The sequence below is a fragment of the Podarcis vaucheri genome (assembly GCF_965113315.1).
Source record: "Podarcis vaucheri genome assembly, chromosome: 12".
NCBI classification, from domain to species: Eukaryota; Metazoa; Chordata; class Lepidosauria; order Squamata; family Lacertidae; genus Podarcis; species Podarcis vaucheri.
In genome coordinates this window covers 57,038,113-57,050,941 of record NC_138750.1, presented here as the reverse complement: position 1 = coordinate 57,050,941, position 12,829 = coordinate 57,038,113, and the positions used below count along the sequence as shown (strand labels likewise).

The 12,829-nt window shown below is 43.5% G+C and overlaps 1 protein-coding gene and 1 long non-coding RNA gene across 2 annotated transcripts in view; one reads left to right on the top strand and one right to left on the bottom strand.

The window, feature by feature from the left end:
* Positions 1-557: 557 nt before the first annotated feature.
* On the top strand, positions 558-5,100 carry LOC309515077. Its single transcript, XR_014212237.1, has 2 exons — positions 558-1,308; positions 1,940-5,100. It is a non-coding gene; the product is annotated as an uncharacterized lncRNA (long non-coding RNA).
* AQP1 (aquaporin 1 (Colton blood group)) overlaps positions 3,933-12,829 on the bottom strand; it is a 34,632-nt gene continuing 25,735 nt past the window's right edge. The window contains exons 3-5 of the mRNA XM_082192626.1: positions 8,103-8,267; positions 6,249-6,329; positions 3,933-5,389 (exon numbers count right to left, since the gene is read on the bottom strand). Of these exons, the coding sequence (XP_082048752.1) occupies positions 5,216-5,389; positions 6,249-6,329; positions 8,103-8,267 (420 nt within the window). The 3' untranslated portion in view covers positions 3,933-5,215. The remainder of the gene's footprint in view (positions 5,390-6,248; positions 6,330-8,102; positions 8,268-12,829) is intronic.

The window sequence follows — 12,829 nt, the reverse complement described above, 5'->3', positions numbered from 1 at the left end:
ATTTCCCCCACTCCCCTGAGTAAGTTGTCTTTTTTTTATATTAAAAAAACCTCTTTGAAAAGTTGTAGCTGCGCAACAAACTTTACTTGGACTTTTCAATGGTGCCCCCCCCCGTGTGTGGAATGCTGTCTCTAGGGAAATGTGCCCTCCCCCCACGACAACGTTGAGACATCTTAGTACACTAAGGCCTTTGGTAGTTAAGGTACCCAATTCTGTGTTGCCCATCTTTTGGTGGGATTGGGTTAGAGCTAGCTGTTGGCTGTCTTATTGTGGCATTGAACTTTTTAGGAATAATAATAATAATAATAATGAATTTTATTTATACCCCGCCCTCCCCAGCCAGAGCTGGGCTCAGGGCGGCTAACACCAATAAAATCACAGTAAAAACATAATAGGGGGGGAGGGGGGATTAAAATTCAGGTTAAAATGCAATTTAAAATGCAGCCTCATTTTAAAGTAGCCAATAAATCAAGGCCATAAGGGGAGGGAAACATAAGGGTCAGACCGAGTCAAAACCAAAGGCCAGGCAGAACAGCAGGCCCTGCGGAAAGATGTCAAGTCCCGCAGGGCCCTAGTGTCTTGTGACAGAGCGTTCCACCATGTCGGGGCCAGTGCTGAAAAGGCCCTGGCCCTAGTTGAAACCAATCTAACCTCCTTGAGGCTCGGGACCTCCAAAGTGTTGTTATTGGTGGACCTCAAGGTCCTCCGCGGGGCATACCAGGAGAGGCGGTCCCGTAGGTACTTGGGTCCTAGGTCTTGTATTGTACTTTCCGATTTTTGTAAAAAAAGGCTTTGTATTTTATAAGTTGCTCTGTGGCAGGTCTGGTTCAGCTGCAGGTCAGCACGGAGACTGAGAGACGATCAGTAAAGTTGATTCTTTATTCAAGGAAACAGAATACAAACAGAGAAACTTATGGGCAAGACCGGCAGGTGCCATAACCTGCTTCCCCCTATCTCTTCTTGGTAGACGTCCCCACTTTGTATGCAATCCTGCCTGTGTGTGCTGATTCCTGGATGTAAAGAAGACTGCTTTATGGGGATGCAAGACAGCAATTGGAATGAAGCCCTACTTAACAAACAGTTTGACTCCTGAGGGCTTCCGTACATCGCAACAATGCGATTCAGCATCTGGTCCAGCATATTGTTCTCAATGCGGCCAACCAGATGTCTGTGGGAAACTAAGAAACTGGACATGAATGCAAGGATGCTTTGACCACCTGCGATTCCCAGAAACTGATACTCAGAGGCATATTGTCTCTGACAGTGGAGGTAATATATATATATATATATATATATATATATATGCAGGTTTTGGTGTCTTCGGGTGTCTTCCCGTGTAAGAGTCGGGGTGTCTGTGCGACGTTTCGACGAGGTCTCACTCGTCATCTTCAGGCTGGTGCTTTCGGCTTCTTGTTACTGGAACAGAGCAGAATCTGGTGTTTGAGTTCCTATAAATACTGTTGAGGGGTGTGGTGTATAGCCTCCAACGTTCTGGGCAGAGAGGAAGTTCCTAGATTAGTGTGCCTTTTCTTCTTTTGTTCCTTAATTACTTGAGGGATATCTTGAGTGATTTCATGAGTGATATTCTGAATACCACTGGGTGGGTCATGAAATCACTCAAGATATCCCTCAAGTAATTAAGGAACAAAAGAAGAAAAGGCACACTAATCTAGGAACTTCCTCTCTGCCCAGAACGTTGGAGGCTATACACCACACCCCTCAACAGTATTTATAGGAACTCAAACACCAGATTCTGCTCTGTTCCAGTAACAAGAAGCCGAAAGCACCAGCCTGAAGATGACGAGTGAGACCTCGTCGAAACGTCGCACAGACACCCCGACTCTTACACGGGAAGACACCCGAAGACACCAAAACCTGCATTCCTGTACCCGTGAAAATCTACGAAAGCATATATATATATATATATATATATATAGAGAGAGAGAGAGAGAGAGAGAGAGAACTATTAACAGCCTTGTCCTCCATACATTTGTTGAATTCTCTTTTCAAGTCTCTTTCAAAGTACGGCATCCTGTGGCAGCGAGTTCCAAAGTTTAATTATATTCTGCATGAAGACGTACTTCCTTTTATCTGTACTGAATCTACCAACATTCAGTTTCATTGCATGTCTGAGAGTTCTAGTGTTGTGTGTGTGAGAGAGAAATATATCTATCCATTTTCTCCATGCGTAATTTTATTAAATTCTACCATGGTTGGCAATCCATCTGTCTTGGGAGACAGTGGAAGTGTGGGGCTTCAGAGATGAAGTCAAGCCATTGGAGAGTTAGCATGTTGGAGAGTTAATAATAATAATAATTTATTATTTATACCCCCCCCAATCTGACTGGGTCTCCCCAGCCACTCTGGGCGGCTTCCAACCAAATATCAAAAACAATACAGCATCAGACATTAAAAACTTCCCTAAACAGGGTCGTCTTCAGGTGTCTTTTAAAAGTAAAATAGTTGTTTATTGCCTTGACATCTGGTGAGAGGGCGTTCTACAGGGCAGGTGCCAGTACCGAGAAGGCCCTCTGCCTGGTTCCCTGTAACCTCATTTCTCGCAGGGAGGGAACCGCCAGAAGGCCCTCGGAGCTGGACCTCAGTGTCCGCGCTGAACGATGGGGGTGGAGATGCTCCTTCAGGTATACTGGACCGAGGCTGTTTAGGGCTTGAAAGGTCAGCACCAACACTTTGAATTGTGCTCAGAAACATACTGGGAGCCAATATATATGTGTTGTCTTCTACTATCCCATCTCTTAGTCACCTTTTCTCTGAACTAAAAAAAATCCCCAAGGCCACCATCTTTCCTCCTAGGGGAGCGACCTCCCGATATGGGTGTTGTGACGGTTATGAAGATTTGAGTGTTTGCTAAACTGAGCCAGAAAGGTCAAGTAAAATAGTGCCAGAGTTAAACTACAGAGAGTTTGAATCAAATTCCCGCTTTGCCATATAGCTCAGCTCACTGGGTGACCTCGGAACAGTCCCTATCACTCCATCTCGCCTATCTAACAGGGCTGTTGTGAGAACTGAACTACTCCAGAATACCTTGGGAAATGGATGTTGCTCTTGAAAGAGAGATAAAGGAAAAATTATCACCGTATCTTTTTCCTGGTTACTGCTGTACTGCTGTTTATTGAGGATTTAAGACTGAAGTGTGTTTTTTTCTGGGAGGAAGAATCTCCAGTACATTCTTCTAATTTAAATTCATTTGTAGAAAACCAGTTCAGATTATCCCCATTTATTTTTTCCTCCAATATTCCTAATCCGGGATAGGATTGCATTTTTCGTTGCTGGTGGGATGTCAGCATGGGGGAGAAAGGTTTCACAGGTCCTTATAATATCAATGGAAACAATTGGTCCTTTTGAGTATTAATCACTTTCAATTTTAACCTGAGGATTGTCATTTGTCCAGTTTTAATTTTAATTAATTTTAATTAATTTTGGGATGCATTTTAATCAATCGACTGCTTGTTTTTATGCATATTGTATTATTTATATGATTTTAGCCACTCTGAGCCCAGCTCCAGCCGGGGAGGGTGGGGTACAAATAAAAATTTATTATTATTATTAAAGAAACTTGCAAATCTAATGAGTTCAAGCTAATGCACAACATCGTTACTATAAAATCCGCCCACAAAATTTTGATACTTTACGTTAAGTATCCCTCAAAGCAAACTTTTGAACAATAAAAGAATTTGGAAGTTTTTCCTGATTTGAAATTTGTGAAAAATTGTGAAAATATTTGATTTATTCTTTAGACATGTATTCTCTGGCCCCATTCTGATGTTTTGGACTACAAATCCCATCATCCGCTGCCATGTTGATTGGAGTTGATGACTGATGTCATCCCAAAGCAGGTTGGTGGGGGCGCGGCGGGGAGCTGATTTATAATATGGGTATATACAGATACAGTTTACATACATGCAAAACTATAAGGTGTAAACATTTATTGGGAGTCGGTAGCGTTTTTACATGCGGCAGAATTAATGGTGCGTCATGAAGAGGAATGCGTGTTAACAGACATGAATAAACCTGGGCTGACATTAATTACATACAATAATGTTTACTGGCACAGACCACCGGGCGATTATCCTGCACAAACCTCATTGGGAATATAGGGGAGCTTTGAAAAACCAATTGCATTAACCCCCACTAATTTCATTAACGCTTGACTTGGGAATTTCCTGGTAGCTGGTATGCTAGCCTTTGATCTCCAGGGCAATCGGTGGGCCAGGTGACAAAAATTATACCTGGCCCCTGCCAACTTTCCGTTAAGGTGTGGCTTTGAAAATAAATAAATTGCCAACAGATGTCTACAAAGGGGAAGAGAAGTCCTTTCAAGTTGTAAGAAATAAGAGATATTCCATACTTTAGCCTTATGCCTCTCTTTTGGATTTTGTATGCAGCGACATGCATATAATATATAAACGCATATTATTTGTAAGTAAGATTATGCACCTAAGTAACACCAGGGCTTTTTTTCAGCTGGAACTCACCAGAACTCAGGTGGGTGCCATTGCCATTATAAGAAAAGAAGGGAGGTGTTCATGAGTTCATGAGTTCCAGCACCTCTTTTTCTGGAAAAATAGCACTAAATAAAGCAACTTCCTTCTGGAGCCTGTTCTTAAATGGGTCTGCATGAGATTTTTAGAAAACAACAAACCACTTCTGGTGCCTCAGAGACACTTTCTAGAGATAGGCACAATCTGCAGCATAAAAAAATTGGCCCTCCGTATTCAAAATCTTCTTACCAGGCACTTCCATTTACTTTTTTTTTTCATTTCTAGAATTTGGCAGGTGAAATCTCTTCAGATATCCTTTTCTGACTGCCTGTAGGCTGTTTGTGTGGGCTTCATTGCAATATGCCCATCAAACTGCAGGAGAAGCCAGTCCCTTTGGATTAAGAAATCTAAACTTGGACTTCCAGAATCATTACTGCAAATCTTCTCCCTAGCTCTTTCACACATATATAGTACAAAATATAGTCATCTCCTTCCCACCCACCCGCCCCATCAATTTTGTTTTGTCTCACTGTGCAGCCACAGATCTAAAAGTCTGGAAAGAGTAGGCACGAAATAAGAGAAGGAAAACTCTAATGACTTATAAAATTTTTGGGAAGAATCGCTTGTTGCTTTACAAAGAGTCTATAATACTGATAAAAATCTTCAGAGATTGGTTTTGTTTGTCTTCTTTTTCTTCCTGTCTCGGTTCGCCTCTATTTTGGTTTCATCTCCACCCTGGAGTCATCAGCATCGAGATCGTATTCTTCCACCTGGCCACTGGTCCAGACCTTCATGCGATCGGTTACATCGCTGCTCCTAGGAGCCAGGATGAAGTCATAGATGAGGGCGGCGCTGGCCCCTCCAATCAGCGGGCCAACCCAGAAAATCTGAAATGCAAGGCCAACGGAAGACGCGTTTGACAGAGCAGTTCACAAAGAAACATTGCCATTTTGCCAGCAGTTATTTCAGAGGCATAAGCAATTGTCACATTTCCACCCCCTCCCAGTTCATCATTTCCTAGCAGTGAAGAGAGGTCCTCAAACTGTCTCCACCCAAGAGAAGATTTTTAGAGAAGAAGATGAATAGTGCTGTAGTCAATAGGCGGTGTAATGTGAGCAGGAACTAAAGTGATTTAGAACTGGTTGTATACAGGTGATTAGTTCTGGGTGAAACTAGCAGGGTAAAGAAGCTAAGAAGATCTGATTAGTTTTAGTTTTGCCCATAGCTTGGTAACAGCACCCTGCTAAGTTATTTGCTTCCCTTTTTAATCCACTCTGTGTTGTTGTTGTTGTTGTTGTTGTAATATTGCAAACGAACAAACAGGTGTGTCTATTCCAACTCTCCTCAAATGCAGAAATCACAGATAAATAATCCCTGAGAGATGGCCTTCTAACCTCTCTTTTAAACTGCAATGAAGCTTTCCAAGGCTGTCCATTCTACCGTCTAACAGCCAGAACGTTCTTCCTAATGTTTAGTCAGAATCTCCTTGCAATTTTAATCCACTGGTTCTGGTCTCATCCTCTGGAGAAGCAGAGAGCAAGTCTGCTCCACCTTCAGTGTGAAAGCCCTTCAGATATTTGAAGATGGGTATCATATCTCCTATATGGGCAACCCACAAACAGTAGGCGGAAATGGCAACTGACAGTCGTAGCAGAACTCTCCTCTGCTTGCAGCACATACCACAAGTAGCATATACGGTACCTCTGCAAACGGGCACCCATTTCAGTGTTAAGACCTGAAACTTACCCAGTGATTGGTGAAGTTAGTGGTAATCAAAGCGGACCCGAAAGATCTTGCAGGGTTGATTCCACAACCAGTATAGTCAATCTAAGGTGAGTGAAGAGAGAGTGACAATCACAAGAAGGCAGGTTTTCTATCAGGTATTGGCAGTCTGTTGAGGGACCCTGTCTACCTCCCAAATGCAAGTGGGTAGCTAATTCATATCCAGTTGCATGTTGAAACTACTTTCCCACATTTCCAGTGAAAAAGATCTCAGGAAGCATCCCTCGAAGAGAGCATCTGTCAGGCTTCGGGGAATCGACTTCCTCCCCCATGGCCATAAATGAGCAGATCAAACAAAAGGGACTTCTTACCAGTTAATTTCTTTAATAAAAAGCGAATGACAAAGGAAAGCATCTCACCAGAATGGCAGTGCTCCCAGTTAAGGTCACTCCTCCCTCCGTCCCTATTAATCTGCGTCACTCCTACATCTTGTAATCTGAGTTTGTAGCCTCTGTGCTTTCTGTTCTGACACTTTCTGAGCTCTCCGGGAGTTTGGGGAAGGGGGGTGGATACTACCCAGAGACTGTGAATCTGTTAACTCTCTCTCTCTTCCAGTGTTTCTTCTGCTAGCTGTTCCCCATCCAGTATTTCCCAACTTCTGCCTTCTGAACTATGCCCCTCTGCAAACCACTTTTCCAAATCTATACTGTCCTCCTGCTCCTGGGAAGATTCAGGATCAGGATCAGAAGGAGGGGGGTGGCTCCCACCATTCTTCCTCAGTGCAGCCCTCCTCAGCACGGTTCCTGACAGCATCCATTGTGGAGGCAGTATACCTCTCTACACCCAATTCTAGGAATCACAGGTGGGGAGAACACTGTTGTATTCAAGTCCTGCTTATCAACTTTCATGGGCATCTGACTGGCGGCTGTGAGAAGAGGATAATGGTCTAAGTGGGATCCTCTTATGTGTTTAAGTTTGTCAGGACTCGGATATGGATCAGCAAGAGGTGGGCATCACAGTGTTCTTCAGACCAATAGGTACCTTCTATGCCATTTTATAACTAAACCCAGAGCAGAAGAGTTGTGTGTAGGTGGCAGCACCCATGAGCAAAAGGCCATTCTGGGGGAAGAGACCTTTGGATCACCACCTCCATCCCTGCTGATCCTGGTTCTATATTCTTTACTGCATCCTTTTTTGAATCCAACTCAAGATGAACCTGTGTCCTGCTTTGCAGAGGACCTCTCATTTGTTAAGTATGATTGTTTAACTGCACACTGAAGTGGGAAACAGCTCTGTATAACTCTGTATTTTGTGCTGCTAAATAAACAGCATGGAAACTTCCACTGTAGCTGAACAAAGGAGAATCTAACAGGCAAATGATGAACTGTTGATGTATCTCTGCTACTCTCTCACGTGGTGTTTAACTTAGATCACACACGAGGGGTATTCAGTTGCAAATCTCCATTTTGTGTGAGTTCGTCTTGGTTCTCTCTCAAGCCACCAAAGAGGATGGTGTGCTAAATATCTCTCTTCAGGAGGAAAAAGGCTTGAATGCAGGCTGTGTGTGGAGAGACCTAGTTTTGTTTTCAGCTCTGTTTGAAGTAACTGAAGTCATCTATCCAAAGCACCTGGCAGCAGACTAAGTTGGCACAGAAGTCCCCGGCAACTTCCCCTATAGCAAGATGCAGTTCATTTCTAAAATCGTGTCTATATGCACAACTTAGCATATGCAGGCTTTATGCAAATGGGCAGCTTCTTCTGCCTGTGTGTGTGTGTGTTATGCATTTGCTAATCCTCGGCAGTTCACAAGCAGATACCCTAATGTGCTTTGCAGTCCCAGAGACTGCAAAGCGTTCCCTGATTCAAGTTTATACTCACAGCAAGAAGATGCCCCAGGGCCACTGAGAGGCCAATGGCCAAGGGTGCCGATCCAGTGACGTCGGTCCTCCTCCTATCTGTCGTTGCAAGCACACAGAGCACCAACTGCAAGGTAGCAATGATCTCGATGCCAAGGCCTTGTCCAGGATTGATTCCATTTGCCAGCTGTGAAAGGGCAAAGCCAAGAGAAGGAGAAGTTATTTCTTACATGCTGAAGGAGGCAATATTCTACCTGCGAATCCTGTATCTGAGATGGAGAATTTCACACAAACAACTGTTCAGTATTAGGGTCTCCTTCACAAAAGCATTTTGCCACTTGATGACTCAGAACCCAGAACTCCTCTGTGTGAGCAGGGCCAGTCCAAAGTTTAGGAGAAATATAATAGATCTTACGGACAATGGATATTATAGGTTAGAACCTAACAAGGAGAACCTGAAACAAACAAACAAAGTTTATGTGCAGGCTGTCCAAGCCAACATAATTAAATAAGTCTGCCACCAACATTTCCAAATTGCCTGTCCTTGACTGAAGAATCTATCAGCTACCCAGCCATGGCTGTTTGGGTAGGAAATGCAAGGATATGCAAACAGACCTGGGCAGATAAACAGTGGACAGACTAAATTAAAATGATGTAATTTAAAACTCGCAGCACATCATTGTGCCCTTATTTTAATGGCAGTCGCTAGAAACGTTAGTGTGCTTCTGAACCAATGACTGCATTTAGAAATCTGAAGAAGCACAGATTCCAAAGGACAGTCTGAGTTCGAAACTCAAGAAAGCATTCACTCCCTACTTAGGTTTCTCACTCCCTCACTCTGTAGACCAGACCAACAATTAGGGATGGGGAAATCTGTTTTGGCTTCTATTGGTTTCTCATTTTCCCTCTCTTAATTTCAGTTTTCCACATTAGTTTGCTTTAAAGAGAGAGAGAGAACCCTCATGAAAATTCATCAGTATTTTAGGGCGAATTTTTCCTATCGTGCACTTTTTTTTGCGTGAGATACACTGTGATGGGTTTAGGGGTTGCTCGTGCGTAAGTTGCCGCCACTGCTGGCGAGATTACCTGGTTGAACCCTTTCTGACTGAACAGCCTCTAGCATTGTGACTGTCTCAGTCGCTGGCAGAATCCGTCAGTGGGCGTTTCTTGAATTTCTTCCAGCACAAAAATTCTTTGACGCCTAGTCTCCGCCTAGTCTCCCTGCACGGAAGCCTTCTGCGCAGGGAGGGTGTGGGCAGCAGAGGACCCGTACTCTCTCCGCTGGTCTCCGATGAGGAGTCTTGGAGCCTCCTCTCCGATTCCCCCATCTGCCCCCCTTCTCCACTGGTGTTATGCTGATTTCCTTCCCCAGCAAATGGGCTGCCCCTCTCCCTACTGGGACCCTCTCCGGCATCCCTCTGGAGCCTTCCCTCCGCCTCTAGCTCCGATGGCAGTTCCCTGACATACACATATATATTTTTGCAATACACAATCCCCTAATGCAATGCAATTTATGTATGCTGTTTTCACAGACAGGTGCACACTTCAGCTCAGTGTATGCACGTTTGTAAACCTTACTTGGCTGGAGGACTGCATTGCAAAATTCAGAGAAGCGTTTTACTTTGTGTGTTGCTTCCAGAACTGTGAATTAGGTAGGGTCACATTTAAATGAAAACCAAAACAAATTTCCCATCTCTACTTGCAACAAGTGGTGTGGATTGGCATGAACCTACAGTTTGCACTGTCCAAAGAGGAAAAGTAACAAGTTCACAGTCCCAGTTGTTGAGAACAGCATCCTGATCAAAACAGAATTGGGTGATACAAGATAGAAGCATGAACCCAGCCAACCAGATATGAATTGCTGCTGTTGTGGCTTGCACCAACTTGTCCAAGTGGTACCTTTTCCTAGGGAAGGTGTTAATTGGAACTAGACATCTGCTCTCTGATATAAAAGGTCATCTGTATCTGAGAGGATAAAAGTCAGCAGCAAACATCTAGCCTTCATTTTTCAAAGGGAGGGAATGCCTTCAATGTTCTGGATACACTAAAGCTATTTCTTGGAAATTTTCAGACTATGCAAACTTATATTCAATGCACTTTTCTAGATAAATGAGCCCCCACTTTGTTAGTACATTAATGTCAATTTTTCCCGCATCTGAGGATAAACACCCTGCTTCTGGTACTCCTTGATTTACTTCGGGAATGATCTCAAACTCAACAAATCAACTATGGAAAATGCGATGTGGCAAAGCTTGAGAATGCACAGCTGTGAATGTGTGCATTTCACTTCGAGAAGTGAGGACAGCAGATGTTCACTGTGTTACGAAGCAATTCTACACATGCAGATTCTTGGAAACAGCAGCAGCCCTGTTCTCATGCAAAAAAATGGCATTGTGTGAATCTGAGAAGCTGTATAGGAGCTTCCTAGGAGATTTGGAGGAGACACCGTAAAGTTATTATTAGGAAACCGCCCATTTCGTTCCCCTCTTTCTTCTCCAAATTTTCATGGCACAGCAAAGGCCACAACCAGTTACACAATAAGACAATAAGAAGTGGGAAACGGCTCAAGATATTATTGAAACAAGCTGATAGCACAGTCTATCGCTACATCCAGGATTTTATTTTACAAAGCCATACATTACAACAACATGTTGAACTCATCTTGTGCCCAGTCTGGGATAGGAAAAGCACAGGAAATCGTGCTCAGAAAAACTTGAAAGTAATCTGTTCTCCAAAATTTGAAGCGCAATTTCCTGGAGATAAGTATTTGCTGTGGCTTCAGAGAAGACTTTAATGCATGGCTTTTGGGTAGAATGCTTTGCCTTTCAACATTTGCTGGTTTCTTTCATGTTTTCGGATCCACTCATATCTAGAGCCATCCTCGTCTCCCGCTGCCTCGCTAACGATACCCATACACGCGCTTAGCGGAGCCAACACATTTGGCCATCATTTGCAGTCTGCTCACAGAAAGCTAGCCTCTCAGAGAAAACACTAAGGTAGAATCTCTCTCCTGAACATCTAGTTTTTGGTTGTTTTAATACAGAGAAGCACCCCGAGATGTCAGCCTCTAATATGGTATAGAACAGACCCAGGTTTACCACATCATAGAAAACTAGGTCATAAAGTCCTGGACAGAGGATATTATCTCCTAATGAAAACTTTGAAATGGCACCCTTTATCTGTCTGTCTGTCTGTCTGTCTCCCAAAACGACTTACAAAAACGGTCTAAACATTAAAGTCAATTAGAACGGACAAAATCAATAAACACCTAAAACCCAATTTATACAGGTTCTACAGATCCTGGTGCCCTTCAAATTAAGGACAAAGGGCCTGGATAAAAGGGAAAGCTTTTAACCTGTCACCTAAAAATAGTTGAGGATGGTGTCAGGTGTGCCTCCCTGGAAGGAGAGCATTCCACAAGTGGGGAGCCACCACAGAAAAGGCCCATTCTCATGTTGCCACTCTCAGGACCTGCCATGGAAGGGGCATATGGAGAAGAGCCTCAGTTGATCATCTCAGGATCACATTCAATTCATGTGGAGTGAGGTGGTCCTGGAGTTATTGGGGTCCTTAGCCACCTAAGGCTTTATAGGCCAAAGCCATGAGTTTGAATTCTGCTCAGAAACTAACCTGACCTTTGTGTTATGGTTGCATAAACCAGCTCTGGCACATGTTGCTTCCATAACAGGAGACCCACTTCCAGAATTTTAAGGAAGCGTGAGAGTAATGAAGAGAGAATGTTTCATATCCATTGCTATCTCGCTTATATAAAAAGAAAGAAACAGGAAATTGAACTGGATCAAGGTAAACCAGCCGACATTCTTTCCCAGCAGCTAGATATCCTCTGCCCCTGTTAGATTATCATTGTTATTTTTACAAAGGGTAGCAAATGGGACGGGGAAGATTGTTGAACACGGCAGGAAAAATGATGCTATTTGTTTGTTATGCAAGAGGATGCCATAGTGTGCAAAGCACGGTCCCTTACGATCAAAACAGCCTTTCATTAGGTAACAGGATATCTGCGATTAAATTCGTTTTTGTATAAACTGGGATTGGCTGGTTCATCACACGCACACAACCGATGGAGAAAACACTATGAAAATCTGCATCAAGAATCTATAACAGAAAGCCCACCCCGGCAATAATTTCAATTGCATGCAAAATATGGCCATGGTGCATTAAAAACTTTGAGTGTACTCATAAAACTTCAGTAAACCAGAATGTAAAAGGTCGCAAAAGGAAATGTTTGGACAGGGTTATTAAACGTCTATAAAACTGAGCTCTAGCAGATGTTAAAATCTCCCTCGGCTTGCAAAGCTAGCACGCCACGGAGAAGCTTCTTCTTCCTTTGACGGGTTGCACGTGCAGGAAGGATTTAAGGATGGATAAGGCTGGCCTAAGACATTTTGGCGTCCGAGGTGAGCCCTAAAATGGCATCCCCACCTTTCCTCACCAGGGAAGAAGGGGTCATGGAAGATCTACATCAGGAACAGGGGCAGGGGAGAGGGTTTGACACCGGGATCTGCTGTCCTATTGGATCCTGTTGCCTGAAGCAGCCACCTCACCTTGCCTTATGGCTCTGGCCTTACGAATTTGCAATTCCCACATGCAAATCAGAGGTCAAACCACCCCACTAGGACAGTACTACCAACCTTACTGTATGCTTGTGAAACATGGATCACTTATGAACGCCCTCTACAACTCCTCAAAAGATTCCATCAACGGTGTCTCCAAAAAACACTTGGGAAG